The sequence below is a fragment of the Triturus cristatus genome, chromosome 7 (genome assembly GCF_964204655.1).
Source record: "Triturus cristatus chromosome 7, aTriCri1.1, whole genome shotgun sequence".
NCBI classification, from domain to species: domain Eukaryota; kingdom Metazoa; phylum Chordata; class Amphibia; order Caudata; family Salamandridae; genus Triturus; species Triturus cristatus.
This window is the reverse complement of record NC_140590.1, coordinates 1,274,028,187-1,274,048,376: the sequence shown is the minus strand read 5'-3', so window position 1 is coordinate 1,274,048,376 and position 20,190 is coordinate 1,274,028,187. Positions and strand designations below refer to the sequence as shown.

The 20,190-nt window shown below is 43.4% G+C and overlaps 1 protein-coding gene across 4 annotated transcripts in view; it reads right to left on the bottom strand.

Moving 5' to 3' along the window:
• Positions 1-20,190, bottom strand: part of TAOK2 (TAO kinase 2) — an 867,950-nt gene that overhangs the window by 51,178 nt on the left and 796,582 nt on the right. For 2 of the 4 annotated variants that reach the window (XM_085618801.1, XM_085618800.1), the window contains exon 20: positions 3,334-5,093. In XM_085618801.1, the coding sequence (XP_085474927.1) occupies positions 3,468-5,093 (1,626 nt within the window). In that variant the 3' untranslated portion in view covers positions 3,334-3,467. Of the gene's footprint in view, positions 1-1,465; positions 5,094-20,190 lie in introns of those variants that run through there. The other 2 variants (XM_085618802.1, XM_085618799.1) reach the window with 2 other exon arrangements.

Genomic DNA, 20,190 nt, shown 5'->3' with positions numbered 1-20,190 from the left:
ACTTCAGATGTCTTCAACATTAATGTTATGCAAGTGCTCCTCTTCTATGGTGGGTTCTTGCAGAAAGTGTGCATGGATAACAGGAGGCAAGAAGGATATGTCAGAAGTAAGATCTGGTTTGATTTAGAAATCAAAAAGAAGGTCCTTGGGCATTGTGGCACTGTGGGAGTGCTAGTGCTTTTAAAGCATAACTTATCCATGTTAAGTGTATGGCTCTGATGCTATTAAAGCCTGCAGGTAACCAACACGACAAGCTGCAGTAATAGGAACTAAAATAGTGACTTTGTTAACATTTAAAAAACATTCAATTTCTGCTATGATTTTGGCCAATTAAAGGGACAAAAAATGAACTTCCGCATAAGCTGCCATAGAGCAGCCTTGTTAGATCATATAAAGACTCTTCTAAAGGCCAAAACAGCAGCAAGCCACTGTTGCAGCTACAAACCGGACTGTCAGCTTGGACAATATGAGGAGCACAAGGAATAAATCTCTTTCGCTCTTCAAAGGCATAAAAAACAAAGCCATTTGCACCATGTGTTCTTGGAGGCTTCCTTGCTAGATACAATCATATTAAAGCCCTCATCAGTAAGCAGGATGAGGTGATTTAAAAGCTAGACAGAGAATAGACCTTTGAAAGGAAATGAAGGAGTGGAACCCATCCTTCTCACTTCAAGAGTGTGTCTTTAAGGGCGGACAGAATATACTTGCCTTAGCCCATGTCTGTTTAAAGAATGGCAAAGCAATGTAGTCATGCATCCAGGTTCCTTTTTCCATACTCACTACACTGGACAATACAGATGACTCTGTATCTGATCACAGATCACTACTTCGTGAATGGCTTTATGGTAAGAAACTAGTAATAATAAGGAGCAAACAGCTGTGTCATGACCAGAGATTGCAGCACCATGGTTCCGTTTTCCAAAGAATGGCAGTGTAGACTAATTCTTGAACAGGGCCTGCACATGTGCAACAGTACCCAACTAAATATTTACAATAATGATTTAGGATCAGCCTCTTTAGGACAAAGATACAAGAGGAGAAAATTTCAATTTTTCTATACACATCAACCTTGGGCTGCTATTTAGCAACCATCTCACGTAGACAGCTCAATCAATTAGTGATTCCAAAATTGTCAGAAGAATTTCTAATTCAGTAATTAACGGGAGAACGTTCTTGTCACCCCAAACAGGACGGGATGGTGAAAAATGCAAATTATTATTGCAAATTATACTGCATTTCCAGCTTTAGTCTCGTACAGAGACCTTGTAAACATGGCCAGCACAACAGTGAGTGTGTGTATTGTGTAATATATATATATATATATATACATACATACATACATACACACACAATTCCCTATATCTCAACAACCAAGGCCACCAGTCATAGCTGTACAATATCCTCCCTGTCAGCCCTTTAAACGACCACGAGAAATTAGGAATCAATAGAGACTTTGCACTCAAGTTTGTTATACCATTTCTTCCATAGAAGCTTTAATATAACTGGCTAACTAGTCAATATAAAGGCCAACTAGTCAATACAAAGATACCCACATCTGCACATACACTTCAGAATTTCTGTTGATTTATCTATGACAAAAGAAGAATGTTTAGCTACAGGTAGTGTAAAGACTTGCCGATCGCCAGGGACCAGGTAAAAATCATCAAATTGCATAAGATTAAGTAAAGCCAGGATCCAACTGGAGTTGTTTTTGATGTACACTGTACTGTAGGTTACAAACAGCATGCCACCACAGATTATAACCAAACTGCTGAGGTAATAACATGAGGTCAATGCTGGTTATCTTTGAATTTCTTCTAGTTAATATTTGATGGATTTGTGCTGCCATGAGGTGGGCATGGGGGCCTTACCTTTTTGTATTTGGATTGTGCTGGCCATGACTAAGACATCCCAGGAAAGGTGCTGCTGACTTGCACAATTTTGCATCCCTCCTCAGTGTTGAGGAGAAATTCTTGCCTCATCTATGCTGGAAGGATGTCTGCCTCTCTCTGCTATACTTGGCTAGTATTGTATAGGATGGGACTTCCCTGAGTAGCACTGCAGTTCAGATGGACTGGCCTATTGTATTTCTGACTATTAATGCTGTTTAAAAACACCAAGACAGAAAGGTAGAAATTGTGGTTTTCAGCTGTGGCCAGGGCAGCATATTAATTCAGCAGAATGGGCCTTAGATTTACATAAGAATGCAACATAAACAACAAGATCATACTTAGTTGGAAAAAGGAATTATCACACTTTAACATGTTATTCCAAACCTCAATGGCAACTTGAGTTTCTTACCAGCAAAAAAGTCCCTTTTACCTCAGCAATGAGGTTCAATGTCTAAAGATGATTAGTAGAATCAGGATTTGCAGAGGTTTCATAGTTGAGTAGCATTCAAATCTATGAACTGTAACAGAGCTTGCGAAAAGGACACAAGGCAGATATTTCAGTGCCACTTGAAATCAGGCAATGGAATTCTATCCCAGAGGAAATGCAGTCCATTAAAAAAGGTGGCTTTTGAAGAAGTAGAATGCAGAGATACATTAACTGACTGGAAATTAAAACACTAGCGATTTAAATAATTCCAGTCCACACAAATCAGTAGAAAACGACTTAATAGAGGGCAAGGTCTATGCGAGTATGTGCATGCACCCACAAGAACTTCCACATATAATCATGGCAAATTACTGACACCAGTCACATCAGGCAGCATATCACGCAATGGGAGACGAGGGACCTGGATACTAGATTAGAATAAGAACATAAAGTGGGCACATTTATTAAAGATGTCAAAAATACATCTTATTTTTTTCATGCGCTCCTATATGCTTGGCTTTTCATTCACAGTATACTGCTGTGCGTGACATCTATCCAACATCTAACTTTCGTTAAAGCAGCGCTATAAAACAATTTCACATGGACTAAAAATCACACCCCCACCCACACACACACCCACACCCACCCCCCACACACAAACACCCACACACCCACACACACACACACACACACCCACGCACACCCCCACCCACACACACCCACACACCCACCCGCACCCCCCCCCACACACACACACACACAACTTTGGTTTCACTGTTCACTGGGCATGGGAGCTGCTCCTTCAAAGAGGGGGCTCGGAGCCCAGACTCCGGCTTGGGTGGTGAACAGCAGCAGATCTGTGGGCACAATGGGAAACAGGGGCACACTGGGATGTAAACATGAGAGTTAAGAAAGAGGGCAACATTGTTTTCATGGATAGAAACTTGATCCTGCACCTAAAATTTTCAAAATAAAGACTCCGTCCTAATGAACCGAAGTGGTTAACTTCTCATAAAGTCAACTAAGGCTTTTGCTGACCCCACACCCAATCTAGTATTTCACTCATGGGCTCAAAAGGCCAACACTCCAATACTGAATGCATAGTAAGAACAGTTCAGATCATTTGGACCGCTTTGGCAGACCTGCTCTCATCTCCACGGAGCAGGGTAGGACCTCCTTGAGGCAGTGTGCCTGGTGCTGACTCTACGGACCAAACGGGCTCGCTGCTTGGACCTTGCAAGTCGCAGCTCCCGACTCAACAGACGTGGGATGCGGCTGGGTCGCTCCTCCCTCAAGAGGTGCATGCCTTTCAAGTAGAGCAGTGCGGTGCATGGCAGTTTGGCACTAAGCTGTCGGGCCAGAGCTACAAGCCACTGATTCAACCGGCGGACCAGTCTGGCCACCGGGGATACTGCAGTTCTCCATACGCACCTCCAGCGGCCTCCATGTAGAGCCTCCCGTTGTGAGCCACGGGCTAGGATGGGAATGCGACTACGGAAGCCACCCTTGAAGGTTTTGGGGAACAGATAGAAGAGCCTCTTCTCATTGACCACTCCTAAGCGCTGCAATGTCTGAAAGACTGGTTGGGGGAGGCGGAAGAGGACCCGGATCCAGATGCGGGAAGCCCGTTTAGGTAGTGATCGTAGGCAGTCTTTGGCAGGCTGGAAAACTAGCACGATTAATAGATAAAGGGACAGGAAGAGGTAGGGGGCAGTGAAGAAGTGGGCTGCTATGAGAATGACAGGGACATAGTAGAGGTACAGGCGATAGCTCAGGCCCAGGATTGTGAAACAGCTAAAGACTTTGGCAATAAGGATAAAAACTGATGCAGAAACAAAAAAGACACTGTGCACAAGGACATAGGCCACGACCAAACACACGACCACCATCTCGGAAGCTACGAGTAAGGCATTGAGGCGAGACTCAGCCCCCTTCTGAGCCAGTGTCAGGAGTGTCACCAGAAGGAAGAGGATGAGTACAAAGTTAGGGTAGGCTGCAACTAAGAAGGCTAATGCCCCACACACCATATGGGAGAAGATGGCTGGCAGGGATGACATATGTTGGGCCAAGAATGGGGGGATACTCTGTTCTACAAAGCCAATATCTTCAATGTCTGGAAGCTCTAGGTCTTCCTCGTAGCCAACAGGGAATTCATGTGTGACTTTGTTTGACAAACCAGACACTTCGTGCTCAATCAGGAGTGCCCTTCCTCCCAAGGCCTCCCAAGACTGTAGCTCAAAGTATGGTGCATCTGAGGGGCAGCCATCAGCCGCCCCCCTGAGAGTCTCGTCCAAGTGAGCATCCCCCATTGCCCCCTCTTCCTCAATACGGTCGAGGGAGGATGGTTCAATCAGCGTCACTTGGTCGAGGTCCTCATCTAAGCTGCTAAGGCTGATGCAATCCAAATCGTACAGCTCTGTGTCGTCCTCCTCTTCCTCCTCGCAGCTCTGCTTTTGACTGTCTACATCTTCCACATAGAGTTCTCCCTCCTCCTGAGACTCCCCCACTGCGTTTGAGTCCCCCCGGGGACCTACTTTCAAGCTCTTCGGTTGCTGGCGTATCTCCATGGCATGCTTCTGACGTAGTTCTTGCTCCCGCCGCTTGTTGTACTCCAGTTGGTTCCCCAGTTCGGTCTGGTGTTGCATGCGAGTGAGTTCACTGCGGGTGCGCTGCACTGTGTGCAGATGCCGGAACTCTAGTTCCTGTGTTGACTCGTGCTGCCTCAGCAGCATAGCACACTCCAAGTCTTTCTGCGTTTGCTTCTTGTTCAAGTCCTGCAGTAAGAATGAGAAATGTGCAGGTAAGAAAGGAGATGGACAGGGCAAGGCAGCCAGAAAGGCCATTCAAAAAGGATGAGAGTTAACAGAGAAAGGCTAAGTGCATGCAGTTTCTTGTTATGCCCTACAGAGTGGTACAAAGAGAGAAACAGGATTATGGATAGGATCAAAATAAAGTATTTTAATGCAAAATATGAGAAGAATACGTTTGAAATATTGGTTTTGAATGAATACACGAGAAACGTATTTACTAATTATATTTTTGGTATTTTATTTTGTAATAATTTACTGAGCATGCATGGAAAGGATTAATGTGCAGCAAATCTGAAATTTCAAGCATTTTACTCTTGGGATACATTTGATTTGTGAAAGTTTATGTTTTTCTCTTTAAAAGCTCTAAAATAAATGCTGAACCCTCTTACCTCTTCATATCTTTTGGGTCAACCAGTGCCATGTTTTCCTCCAGAGTACCTAAACTGTTTTCTACTATATTTCATGCAAAATAATGGGGTCACCTCCAAACACTGTAGCTTTGCTTCACGTTGTGCCCACTATTAACCCACTTGTCTGCACATTCCTATGAATGCTCAATTAATGCACAAATATGTATGAGAAATGCTTGCAACAAAAACCCACCTGACTGCAAGACCAGAATATTTTTTTCATATCGCTAGACAAATAAGTGGTTAAGTGAAAAAAAAAAGTCTGACACCTGCACAATGATAACTTGCACAACAATAGCCTGCATAGTGATTGAACCATTAAAATAAATAAATAAATAAATAAATCAATCAAGCAACCATTAACCGTGACATTGAGTTTATGATTGCTTAGCAATCCTGGTTTCTCTTTCACAAGCCACGAATAAAACAGCAAATGAGAGCTTATTTTCAGGAAACTTTGGGGAACAGGTTGGAAATAATCGGGGAGCATGCAACTGCTGCGTCAGAAGTTTGATTCAGAGTGGATGATTTACAGGGGAAAAATACAAAAACATTTTTTTTCTGATACTTCCGATTCAGGGTGTATTTTATGTGATCTAACAAAGTTCGGTAGCCGACATCGCATCACAGGGTAATCTTTGAGTTAAATATACCGTAAGGGTGGGTACAAGGAATAACAATGAGGGGAGAAGAGTGGAATGCCCATGACGTGGTGAAACATAAAAAAAAGTTACTTACCTGTACGCTGGGGTTCTACAGTATTGATATCTTTCATAGACTCATGTTTGACTCTTCCCAATCGTAGACGGGGTAGCCCCACAGTAAATATAATCAGCAATGTAAAGCAAACCCTTATATGGAAGATCTTAAACAGGGGACATTGTAAGCCAATTTACATTGTTGTAGAAAGAACTGAACAGTAGCCATTCAGAGAACAACTTTTGAATAATTCCTTCCCACAAGGGCTAGCATACCCTGGGATTTTCTAAGCACAAGTGTAACATATACATATATAAACAAAAGGTATCAAATTAGGTGAAACCCCTAAAAAAAAGGGGGGGGGGGTGTAAGGGTTGCATGTGAATCTATGAAAGATATCAATACTGGAGAAGCGAAGTGTACAGGTAAGTAACGTATTTCTCCTCCAATATTGAATCTTTTCTAGAATAGTATAGGAAAAACCTGGAGGTTGGAAACTTAAAACATAATTACTGTAAACCTTGAATACATAGAACAAAATTAAAAATGTCTTACATTATTGGAATACATTTCCAAGAACTGCCTGACTCACAGCTACATACTGACTAGAATTGGCCATCTAGACAGTAGTGTTTAGTGTTTGTCCATGCTGAGGCCTTACATAGTCGGGTAATGAAACACCAGACAAAAGGGCCATAGAGGTTGCCATGTCCCTTATGAAATGATGATGTACCTTGGTGGTTAGTGGCCTTCCTGCTTTTTCATGACAAAAGGCTATGGCTGCTGAAACCTATCTGGATATACTGCCTCTTTAATATGCGTGTCCCTTACTTGGACTCTCAAATGCCCTAGAAGTTGATCAGACTTTCAGAAGAATTTAGTCTCTTCAATATAGAATTTGAGAAATCTTTTAATATCTTAATCATGACGCGTTTTTTCCACGTAACTGGACACATTTTAGAAGGCAGTCTTTAAAGTAACAGGTTCCTAAAGATGGATGTCCGTTGGAACCTAGGGAATGAAATAAGGATTAGTTCTTACAATAACTTTGTCAGCTTCAAACTGTAGGGATGCTGAATTGTAAAAGCTTGTATTTCACAAATTCTTATAGCCAAAGTAAGGGCTAATAAGAGAGTCATTTTACCTGATGGATAATTGTAGGAAGCTGGCTCTGTATATACTATATCAAAATGAGGTATAGTGTGCACAGAGTCCGGTGGCACCCCAAAGGTAGGCAGAGGTAAAGTAGATGGCACCTTACTCTCTATTTGTGGTAGTGAGGGCGAGCAGTAATGCTTTATCAGAGGGTGGTGTTAAGAATTTGCTGTAACCACTCAATCAGCAAATTATGTCACACACTCAAAGACTGAACTCAGACCAAGTTGTTTTTGTATGAAGAAGTCTTTCCAGTCACTAGATAGGTGACTCCTCCTTTCAGTGATAGTGTGCATGGGCATCAACACTATTGTTAGATTGTTTTCCCGCAGAGGGTGAGAATGGAGTTAGCATGTGTAGAATTGAGATGTCCATGGGTATGAATGTGAATTAAGAGCTACAACAACTACAGGAGACGGGTGAGGTGGGTGGGCACATGTGAATCAGCTCTACATACCAAGAACAGATGCTTACTGGGTAAGTAACATTATCTGTTCAAGGCATTTGAGCTGTAGATCACATGCTTTGCATAGACTATATAGCAATAAACTCCCAAAGCTATGGCTAACCGGTGGCAGTTGCTTGAAATAGAGTTTTAAGTACTGCTTGGCCTACGTTTGCCTGTTGTCTTGCAAACCCATCTACACAATAGTGTTTGGTGCATGTGCGTGGTGTAGACCATGATGCTGCCATACAAATATCAGCTAAGGGAATATTTCCCAAGAAGACCATAGTAGCCCCTATTTTGCGAGTAGAGTGTGCTCTAGGGGGTACTAACAAAGTTCTCTTTGCTTTAACATAACATGTTTGGATACATTTTACAATCCATCTTGCAATACCAGACTTAGATATAGGATTGCCCTTGTGAGGCAAAGAAAAAGCAACATATAGTTGCTTTGTTTTCCTAAACTCTTTGGTTCTATGTAGTGAAGTATAGCATGTCTAACATCAAGTGTGTGTGTAGGGCTCTTTCTGCTACAGAATCAGGTTAAGGAAATAGCACAAGTAACAACTGATTGATATGAAAAGCAGAAACTACATTAGAGAGAAATTTAGAAATGGTGCGAAGAGCCACTCTCTTTGTGATGTTGAAAGAAAGGCTCTTGTATAGTTAATGCCTGAAATTCACCAACTCTCCTTCGTGAGGTTATCGCTATGAGGAAAGCAACTTTCCATGATAAGAATTGTAACTGACATTTGTGGAACCATTAGCCTTGTAAGGTCTAGGTTTGAGTTCCACTCTGAAGCAGGGGGAATTCTTGGTGGTGATGGAGCAGGTAGAGCAAAATTGTGTATACCTCCTATTTTGCATGAAAATACTTAATTATATAACCTACTGATTATAATTTACTAACCGTGTGCTGTGTGATATTGACTCAACCATTTGCATACACCAATTACACGTGGGAAACTGCTATTTGCATGGCAAAATAACTGATAACTAAAATCTATACGCATTTTAATAATAGTACATGTGGTAATAGAAATCGCATGATATATGTTGCTTTTGTGATGTTTATATCTTCGTGGAGGACCGTAAAGGTAAATATAATTGCTTTAAATGTCGCTATATGCTAGGAAAATACTAATACATGAAGGGATTAGTGAGGGTTTAACATTAGAATCTTAATTTCTTTGTATTAATTATTCTTTTGTGTTTGTTTCGCTTAAGTTGGCATTTGCGGCCTACCTAAAATGGCGCTCGACATGGAGATCAGAAGTGGCCACTGTCTCGTGAGCACGATCTCTACTGCGCAGACTCGGATAGCTCCGTGAACTTCCCATCAACCTTTGCACACCATGTCCTCAGTCAAGGATAAGAACTTGGTGGATTGCCAGTCTAAATGAACAATTGGAATATACAAGTAAAATCGGAACAAATTGAAACATAAGGACTGACTATGTCATAGAAATGACTGTGCGAAATTCATGGGAATAAAATCGGACTATTCCCCACCAGCCAATCAAAATCCTTTTTCACTTAAAAATGTTTCATGTTATCCCGAATTTTATTATAAAAAGAGTAGTAGAATAGGGAGGGGTCTGCTTGCTGCTCGCTGCTCGCTGCCGCTGGACCTCTGAACTGCTGTTCAGATCTGATCTGAGATGATGATGCTGCTGCTGCTTTTTGCTCTATGACTGCAAACCTATTGATGATAGATGCTTACACGATTTTCTGGTCCTTTGAGATCTTTGGGACTGTAGCGTGCTGAGCAAAGAACTTTTGGACCTATAGCTTTGGCCTGCTTTATTGGGACAATTGGCGGCTAGAATTCGGTTATGCAGAGCCAAACGAACTAGAGAAAATCCAGATAGCCAGAATAGGTAAATCTAAATGTCCAGCAATTTGTATTAATTGACTAAAATTTTCTAAAACTTTGATTAATTATAAATGTTGGGACTTAATGAATTATTATTTAGATAAACAATTATTGATTAACAGAAATTACGAGTTTGTCTAATGATCAAAAACTGAATGCCATCAAAGTTTCCTTGCTGGCCAAAATAGTAGAAGGGCCTCCCATTATTAACAGTATTTATGCTGAAACAGTAGAGACGATGGGTTCTTTTTTCTCGTTACCGCCTCGTCCCCCTAAACATAAGCCCCCCAAGGCGCCAGGGACGTGGTACAACTTTGAATGTAGGAGTAAAAGGAGCACTTTGATAGCTGCCGTTAAGGAACAGGATTGTCTTTCGGTGAATAATGCCAGGAAGGAGTACAAAAAGGCACTCCTAGAAGCCAAATGTGATTGGGAAGAAGCCTTTTGGTTAGACCTTAAGGCCGCTAGTTTGGCTAAAGATGGGAATACCTTTTGTAAGTTATTCAGAAAATCCAAAGACCAGGATTCTGATATTATTCCTAACAATATTACGGTCTATGCGTGGTTCGAACACTTTAACCTCTTCTATGCCCATGACGAGATAGTCTCATCATGGAGCGCGGTTGCGCTGTGCCCATGACGAGACTATCTCGTCATGGACCCCGCCCGCTAATACAATGCCCGGCACAGGAGGGGGAAAGGGCGGGGCACTGAAGGGGTTAAAAAGCTTTACTCTGGGCCAGTGTCTCATAATACAAGCGTACACGTTGGTCCTCTACTATCATCTCTTGCCTTACAACCTTTTTCCCCTTTCGAGGAATCTGAAATCTCGCTTGCTATCAAGAAAATGGTCCCAGGAAAGGCACCCAGGCCGGATGGCCTGCCAGGTGACCTGTTTCAGGCAGACCCTCAAAACTGGGCTAGGTTTTTTACTCTTCTACTTAATGCCCTTCTTAGAGGATCCCCTGTCCCCGAATCATGGAAAGGGGCAGAGGTGATCCCAATTTTCAAAAAGGGCTCCAGGGAAGATCCTGCCAACTACCGCCCAATCAGCCTTATTGATGCTGGTCAGAAGGTGATTGGCAGGGTCTTGTTAGAAAGAATTCTGTCATGGACTATCGATAATGACGTCCTGTCAGATTATCAGGCAGGCTTTAGGGCAAATGTGGGAACTATAGACCAGGTATTTCGGCTCCTTCTCCTGCACTGGAAGGTGGTCTCGATTGGCAAGGGCAGTTTTCATTTGGCCTTTATAGATCTGAAGACTGCCTTTGACCTAGTTCCTCGCGACCGCCTCTGGTCGGTGCTGAAGGAACTGGGAATTCCGCTACCTATTTTAGATCTCTTGATTCGCCTTCATGAGGGTAATTTTGTCCAGGTGAGATGGGGTCGTCAAGATCAAAAAACGCCCAAAATTCAGGTCACCAGAGGAGTGCGCCAAGGCTGCGTTTTGGCTCCCACTCTATTCTCCTTATTTGTGAATGGAGTGGAAAGTTTTTTACGGGAGTTTCCTGCTGACGCCCCGGCCCTGGCGGGCGATAAGATCCCAGCTCTACTCTTTGCCGACAACACCCTGCTAATTTCTAAAACACCAGAGGGGTTGCAAAAGCTTCTTGATAGGTTCAATCTCTTTTGTAATATGAGAGGCTTATCCATAAACACATCAAAAACTAAGCTTCTCTCGTTTAATCCCTCTAGATCTACTAAAACCAATTTTACTCTGGAGAGAGCACCTCTTGAGTTTGTAAAAATCTTTGGTTACCTTGGAATCAGGATTTCCGACAAACTTAGTTGGAGACCCCACATAGACAAAATGCTTCTTAACCACAAGAGAGTTGCGGGGGCAATTGGGAAGGAACATCGCTCATCTCAGAGCAGGCCCGTTGCTCCCGCCCTGGTGGTTTATGCTGCGAAAGCTGTAAGCTTGGCACTGTATGGGGCCAAACTGTGGGGCTTCGATAACGTTAATGAAATCTCTATGTCGGAAAACAAATTCCTTAGGGATCTGGTCTCGCTCCCAATGGGCACTCCATTAAAGCCCCTTATGAGAGACATGGGCAGGCGCTCAGTTAGGGACCTTGCCAGACTACTCCCTTGCTTTATTGGACCCGACTATGGCGTACCCCCGAGCTCTCCAAATATGTTAAGGGTCTTAGAGAAGTGATGAGCTCGCCCGGGTCCCATAGGATCACTTGGTTGTGTAACATTAAAAAGTCCTTTTTTGCATTGGGCTTAAGAGAAGTCTGGGAGTCTGGAATGCATTTAAGCAAGGCTGATCTAAAGAAGGCTTATTGGACGTGGATTGATAACCAAGAGAACACAGCTGTGAATGTCGGCAGATTAACTGAGGCTTTTTATTTGCATAAACCAGTGACAAGGCTGGAGTCTTACCTCAATGTTATCCAGAAGCCCAGAGACTGTATATCCAGTTTAGATTCGGTACACTGCCCACCCGGGAGTGTACAAATAAATGGAAACCCCCTTACCAAACGATTGCAAGCTGTCCATGTTGTAAAGCGAAGGTGGAAACTGTAGTGCACCTATTGTTCGAGTGCCCTGTCTACAAAAATCCCAGGGCAAGATGGTTGAGTCCCGTCTGTAGACAATTGGGCACCGCGAACCATCGTGTAGCGCTGAGAATTCTTCAATCGGACACTAGTGTCTTGCTCGTATGTGGGGTGGCCAAATTCCTTGCCTGGTCCTGGTTGATTAGATTGAAGCTCCTGGGTCCTTTGTCGTGATATATCTCTTTTTGCCTTCTTATAACATGATATTATGCCTCTTCTCCTTCTTCATTTCTTTTTTATGTCAAAATGCTTTGGGGAAATAATTCCTTTTTCGTGCCAAATGTAATTTAATACATTAACTTTATGATTGCATTTAAAATGATTTTAGACGCCATGTATTAGGCCGAGGGGGATTGGAAAAGGGATGTAGTAACACATTTTTATCTAGTCTGTCTATTGATTTTTGTATTACTCTCTCGCCCCTATTGAATCTTGTTCTGATTTTTATTGCGTCTTTTATGTTTGTTTGTATGCTTTTATGATATAATTTTATCGAAATAAAGCTTTTGATTGATTGGTTATTAAATGAAGAGAGTAAAAGATTCTGAGTCTTAAATGTGTTTTAGCTAGTTCCAAATCACCATCAACCAATCCAACTAATTGGTCCGTCGACCAAGTGGTGGAGTGCCTTGATGTTTTGGATTAGGAATCTATAGGTGGCGGATGCTAATGTATATTTTTAGGCTGTGGGGTTTTAGGTTTAAACCTATAATAACTGATAAAACCCCACTGAAAGAGAAATAGCCCTCACCAGTGAAAACATATAAACACTGAAAAAACACTTGCACAACCACAAACTAAATGCCATTCAAAGAAAGAAAAAAAGAGTGAAAGAGTAATTTTTTTTCTCCCTGAAGGGGCCAATACAATGTAACTTTGTTATAAAAGCTACAAGCAAGAACGACTGGACTAACAATTTTTCTGCTTGAGTTTTGTTGTTTAGGGATGCCACTAAAATATTGTTTCTTCTTCCTTTTGCTTTTTTCCAGTTTTGTGGTCTTTGGTCTAAAGATGCAGGATTTAGAAGCATGTTTTAGGTCTCGGTTAATTATTTTATAAACTGTAGAGCATCAAGACATATCAAAATCATATTCGATATTTTGGCTGCGTTTGATTCTTTCACTGATAGGTAAAATGGCTAGTTTCATAAGAATCTTTCTGAATATGTGTCATCACATTTACCCACAAGGAATGGATAAAAACCCTTAATACATCAGCAAACAGTTTCTAGTGGGTCAGTATTGATAGTAGGTGAATTGCCAACACTTCCGGCTTTAAACATTCAATGCAAAGTATAGTGACAAGTATATGTATAAAGAGTGCTATCACCAAGCATCTGGGATAGTGGTGAAAACATGACACCAGACTTTTGGAAAACATGGAACGCAGTGTCACTTGGAATGCTCTGCAAAAAAGGTTCTTTACAAGTTCAACAAAGATTGGAGTGATATTGTTTGTATGTGCAGTGATTCAGCTACATATATGGAAACGTTGTGTGATGACCTGTCAAAATTGATACCCGAGCTGAAGTGATTCCCTGTAGGAGATCCTTACCACTTGTTAGATGGTATGCTGAAAGAATCGCAATCTTCAAGTGCACCATTATTGGCATGGGAAGCTATGTCAGTGGCCAGAGTTAACAAATTGTGTACTGGCTGTTTTGGCGTTGCCCGTCTCAAGTGCTAATGTTGAGAGGGCTTTCACAGGGATTTACACGGGAAGGAAAGAGCGAGCAAACATGACCAAAGACTCACTGAAGAAGTATTGTATGGTGTACTACAATAAGTTTAATTTGAAAAAATCGATTTGGACCTCATATACACTATACGTACACTGTCTATATACCATGTTCTATCAGTGCAGAAAGCAAGCAATAATAAAAACAAAACGTTCCATAAACACTGGAAAAACACTTTTTTTGTTGTTTTTAGTGGTGCGAAAATGTGTAACCACTGATAACAACTGTTTTTTAAAGTATTGAAATCACTTGAAAACACTGAGAAAACCCCACCAGAATTTACCAAAAAATAGAAACTGAAAACAGGAAAGCCTATATATTTTGTAACATAACTTTTCTTCCCTATAGGTTAAAAGGTACCCCCACATGTCCAGCGCTAGAATCACTCATCCCTCCTGTGTGCAGACTCATGAATGGTGACGTGTGTGAGTTGGTGTTATGGGCCCCACCAATGAATGCATGTATGTGTGAGTTAGTGACACGACGGGTCTGCGACGCAGGGAGGATATCGATACATGTTATTTCCCTTTTTCCAGTCTTGCGCTGGATCAGTGGTATCATCCTTTTTAATCCTTCCAGGAAGGCTTTAATCTCTGGTACTTGTAACAGAGATAAGTGTCTATTTGCAAGTATGCAGCTATGGCTGCTAGATGTAAACAAATGGATATGTAAGCTAGTCCACATTGCTGTAAATGCACCAGATAAATTATGTTCTGTACTGAAGCATCAAGTGGATTGATGTTGTTGGTACAATCAGTGGATTGATGTTGTTGGTACAATAGACAACAAACAGTTTCCATTTTGCAGCATAACATGCTCTAGTAGTAGGTCTTCTAGCCTCTTTGAGAATATTCATACAGTCTGGTGTAAATAACCAAACTATGACTTCAGGAGCCAAATCGCTAGGTTGAGTTCTCTGGGATTTGAATGTCTGATTTCTCCATGGCTCGGAGTGAGGAGACAGGTTGTGAGATGTAGCTTTGATGTGGAACCACTGAGTTCTAACAGCGTGGTGTACCAATGCTGAGAAGCCCATATGCGGGCTATTAAGATCAGTGTGAGGGACGTTTGTCTGAGCTGAGGGGCGAAAGGCGTAAGAAAATATCTCTGACCAATTCATCCACAGAGCATTGCGCCCTAGGATGCTGGGTATGGGGACCTGGATGCGAAGTTTGGGCATTTAGCATTGTGTACTGTGGCAAACAGATCTATCAGTGGAAAACCCCATTTTTGAAAGTAGGGGAGAAGAACTTCGGGGTGAAGTTCCCACTCGTGTACTTGCTGCCTGTGTCTGCTGAGCAGGTCTGCAATCGGATTGTCTACTCCTGGAAGGTGTTCTGCTAGGAGATAGATTTTGTGGTGAATCGCCCACTTCCAAATGCTTTGTGCAAGGCGCGATAGTTGAGGAGAGTAAGTCCCTCCCTGTTTCTGAAGGTAGTACATTGCGGTCATGTTGTCTGTGCAAACTAAGACAGTCTTGCCTACAAGTTGGGTGAGAAAAGCTCTGAGTGCTAACACTGAAAGAAGTTCCAGTTAGTTGATGTGGAAACGTTTGAGATTGTGGGACCACAGTCCCTGTAGTGTGTAATGTTGAAGATGGGCACCCGAACCTGTTAACGATGCGTCAGTTGCCAGTATAGTCTGTGGAATCGGGTCTAAGAAAGGCCGCCCTTTTGCTGAGTTTTGAGGGTTCCACCACTGCAGAGAGCGATGAGTGCGGCTGTCTACCAACACAAGATTGGTTAATAGACCCTGTGACCGATTCCACTGACTCGCTAGCCATTCTTGAAGAGGACGCCTTGCTTAACGTACGATTGCAATGCAGTATGCCCTCATTCCCAGCAGTTGCATGAAGACTCTGGCTGGTAATGATTGGTTGAGTTAGAATTAATAATGTTGCCTGAATATTGTGAATTCTGGCTACATTGGGAGTGGCTAGAGCTTTGAGTGTGTTGAGGAAGATCCCAGCTAAGATTACACTTGTGCTGGACGCAGGAGATACTTTTGTGCATTTATTGTAAATCCTAACTGATAAAGTAGATGCACTCTTGTCTGAGTGTGTAGAATACAGTTCTGGTAAGTGCCCGCTTTGATAAGCCAGTTGTCTAGGGAAGGAAAAACATGTATACATTGTCTTCGGAGATGAGCAGGCACTACTGCAAGACATTTGGTGAACACTCTGGGGGCTGTGGTGACGCCAAATGGAAGTACCGTGCACTGGTAATGTTTGCTTGCTATCACAAACCTGAGGTATTTGCGTTGAGTGGGATGAATTGGAATATGAAAGTAGGCATCCTTTAGATCTAGAGTAGACATAAAGTTGCCCTGTTGCAAGAGAAGAAGTACTCGTTGAAGAGTTACCATGTGAAAGAGCTCTGACAATATGTATTTGTTTGAGATTTAGAATAGGTCTCAAGGAGCAGTCTTTTTTGGGAATGAGGAAGTAAAGGGCATAAACCCCTGATCCTTGGTACTGAAGTAGTACTGGTTCCATAGCTCCTTTGAGTAATAAAGATTGCACTTCTTGTTGAAGCAAGTGCTGGTGGTCTGGTGATACTTTATGAGCTCGAGGAGGAATGTTTGGAGGATTGTAGATAAGCTCCAGGCAATAACCATGTTGAATAATTCCAAGCACCCATTTGCCTGTTATTGATTTCCAAATGGGGAGAAAGTTTAGAAGTCTTCCTCGGGCAGGTGTGGAATAGTCGTAGGGAAGTGTTGTGAAGTCAAATCAAATCAAAATATCTTTATTCAGTTTCATATTGCTAAAACCATAAAAGCGCAATATATTAAATACAGAATAAAAAAGTACGTACAATTACAGGAGCAGACAAAATATAAGTTTAACAATTAATTTTGTATCTACGTGTTGCCATTAGTATCCCAAGTACCTAGGACAAACAAACATACCTACTAAAAAAAGAATACATAAAAACCCCTCTGGTTGAATAAGGCTGTTAGCCAGAGAAATGTGTGAAGCCAAGGACAGTAGTGGGTTAATCACAACTCGCCCTAAGCCTAATGGCAGATTTAAAAAAAACGTACCACATGGAAGATGATGATACCCGTCAACATCTGGAGTAATACAAAAAGAGGGCCGAACTTGTCTAAAATTGGCCTGTTTTAAGATGGGGGTTAAAAAGGATTTCCTGTGTGTGTCGTAAAATGGGCAGAACATTGTAAAATGAACCATGTCTTGCGGAGATGAACCATCGCAGCCGCAGGACAAAAGAGCTTGCCCTCTATTTGTTCCCCTAGGATACGCGAGAAGTAAATGAAAGAGATCCAGTCAAAACCTAGTCAAAAGGAATCGATCGTAGGAGTTCCCAACACCCAGTAGGTGCGGCTCCGCCATCACTGTTATCCTCAACATGACAAAACGACGTACCCTGGGCTTCACAAGCTCCCTCTCCTCTCTTAGCATGGTCTGGAGTGCAGTAAACGCTGTCTTAAGGAGGGATAGATCTTCTTTTTCCTTGCCTTCGGGGATCTAAGCCATGGTACCTTGGATACATGTTCCATGGCCAGACAGTCTTTAAGGATTGCCTTATTTAACGAATTTGCCCATATTTTTAACCAAAGGGAGAATGGACGGAAGACTATCAGATCTGTAATGTAAGGCATTCCTAACTCCTCATGAACAATAAATTAGGGTGTGCCCTGAGGGACAGATAGCAGATGTCTCATGAATTTGTTTTCTGCTATTTGAATGTCTTTTGTTTCGACATACCCCCAGATTTTGCTACCATAGAGCCTTTGACATACATTTAGCCCTATAAAGCTCTATGAGAGCCCCCACTGGTCTTTTCCACAATCTTGCGGCAAAATTAAAAATTGCTGCTCACTCCCTATGGAGGTTGTTTCTCTTGCATAAAAGATGTGGCACCCATTTCATGTTATCATCCAAGAGTACCCACAGGTAGGAGAACGTGGACGTCTTAGGGATCAAGGTAAACACTACTTTGAAGGTGTATGATCTGCTGGGTCACATCCCCACCTGCATAATATATGATTTTGATTTATTAACCTTCAAATCCAGGTCTCCCATAAACTGCGCAAATGTAGATAAAAGGGCTTGCAGGCTTCTCAGTCCTTGCCATCAAGACGGCATCATCTGTGTATAATAGGACTCATTACTGAAGGTAAGTAACTCGCACATCTGATAGAGACATCTAGCTGCAGATTCCTTAACTTAGAATAGAAACCACAGCAATACCCCCAGGGGGAGGTGGGTCTGCGACAGAACAGAAATTGCCCAAGCACTGAGCCGGCAACAGAGTGACGGACAATGGGGAAGGCTGTGGCGTAACAGCCAGACAGCAACCCAATTAGCTCGGAAGAGCCAAAGAGAACGGGAGGCAAGGCGTCCCCAAAAAATGCCATAATGGTGCCACACCATACCCGTATAAGCATGAGATGTAGAAATGGCACCAGCTATATACCAGACAAAGAGAGAGAGAGAGAGAGAGAGATACGAACGAAGGAGGAAGAAGGACCACTTCAGCTTATTGGCATACCATGTGGACACCAACCAAAGGTTGGGTAAAATATGAAGAGATGCAATCAGAGCCTACCAGGATAGCCCACGGAAGGAATGCCGGCGAAGTTACAGCCAGGAACCAAAGGGCAAGAGGTAGGAACTGAGCAACGTCCTAGAAGGACAGGTGGAAACAAGAAACACGCCAAGTGCACACCCAGGCACCAACGAGTGGACAGGGGCGAACAGTAACAATCTGAAGCACGCTGATGCGGGCTTCCACTGAAACATGCACAAAGACGACAACAAGGTGGCGTAGCTAAAATAAGCATAGGGCTGCCCAACCAGGCCTGCCGAGTAGACCAAAGGCAATCACAAGTGCAGCCCTGAAAAGCTACCTGACCCATGGGGAAACAGGACCAGACCTCGCAGCAGCGAAGAGAGGTGGAGGCGCCGAACAGCCGATATGGCGCGGGCATCAAACAATAGAACCCCATCAAAGTGTAGATCAACAAGGCGCTCCCGGATATTGTCCGGGAATACGCTAACCCGCAACCAAGCACGGCGCCGCAAGGCAACCGAACCAGCCATAGCTCGGCCTAAGGAATCGGCAGTATCCAAGGCCGAGCGGATTGTGAATTCAGCAAGGTCACGGCCATCCCGCAGAAGATGGAAGTCAACACGAGCGCCTTCAGATGTGGCTGAAAAAAGAGAGACTGCAGAGTCCCACAATGCAGAGGTAGCCCAAGCCAAGACACACTGTATTCAGTGAACGAAGGGCAGCACTAGTGGAGGCGAAGATTTGAAGATCCCACGACTCAAGCCATCTGTACTCCCTGGAGGGAGGAAGCATTAACTGAGGCAGGGAAGGCAATTTGCAAAACAAACCCCTGCACGTCTGGGTGAACAAATAAGCAAACTGGATCAGGCCGGTAGCGGTGCAAGACAGAACGAGCCACCGGATGCTGGCTGAGCCCAGGTGCCCAAAAGGTCGTCATAAAGAGAAGCTTCAAAGGGCAGAAGCAGCTCCACATTCCATGACCCATGGTGAAAGACATCAAGCAGAGGGTCCACAGGCAAGGGGACAGAAGGGGGCTGCATGTTTAGAACACGAGTGGCTAAGGAGACTACTCGAAGAAACGTCGCACCGGCCTCGGTAGCTCTCCGAGGAGGGGACAGCAACTCATCCGTAGGTGAGGGCTGTAAACTAAGTCTTCCAAGACACTGAGGGTGCGACCAATGCCCAAGGGAAGGAAGCCCCATTGACGAATGAGGGTCCTGATGGGGCTCCTGAGGAGGCTGGAATCCTGTTGGGTCCATAAATTCTAAGGGTGGCACAGGCAAGGATAGATCCGGACGTAAATGCGACGCCAAATTCTCCCCAGAAGCTCCCGGAGAAGAGTCAACAACCCGGCGCCGATGCAGCGCCAAAACGACTTTGATCTGGGCCAACCCTGCCTCGTCTGGTGCCGACTCGGCTCCATCCGGCACCGAGTCTTTTCCGTCCGGTGTAGATTCCACGTCAACCAGGACAAGCTCCGCTTCCGAAGAAGGGGATGGTGTAGGAGCCGGGGAGTCAAGCCTCTGGCGGCGCACCGGTGCCAAATCAGCCTCAACCACAACAGGCTCCGACTCCGAAGTAAGAAGCGGAGTCGGGGAGGCGAATTTTCGGCGCCGGAACAGCGCCTCGGCTA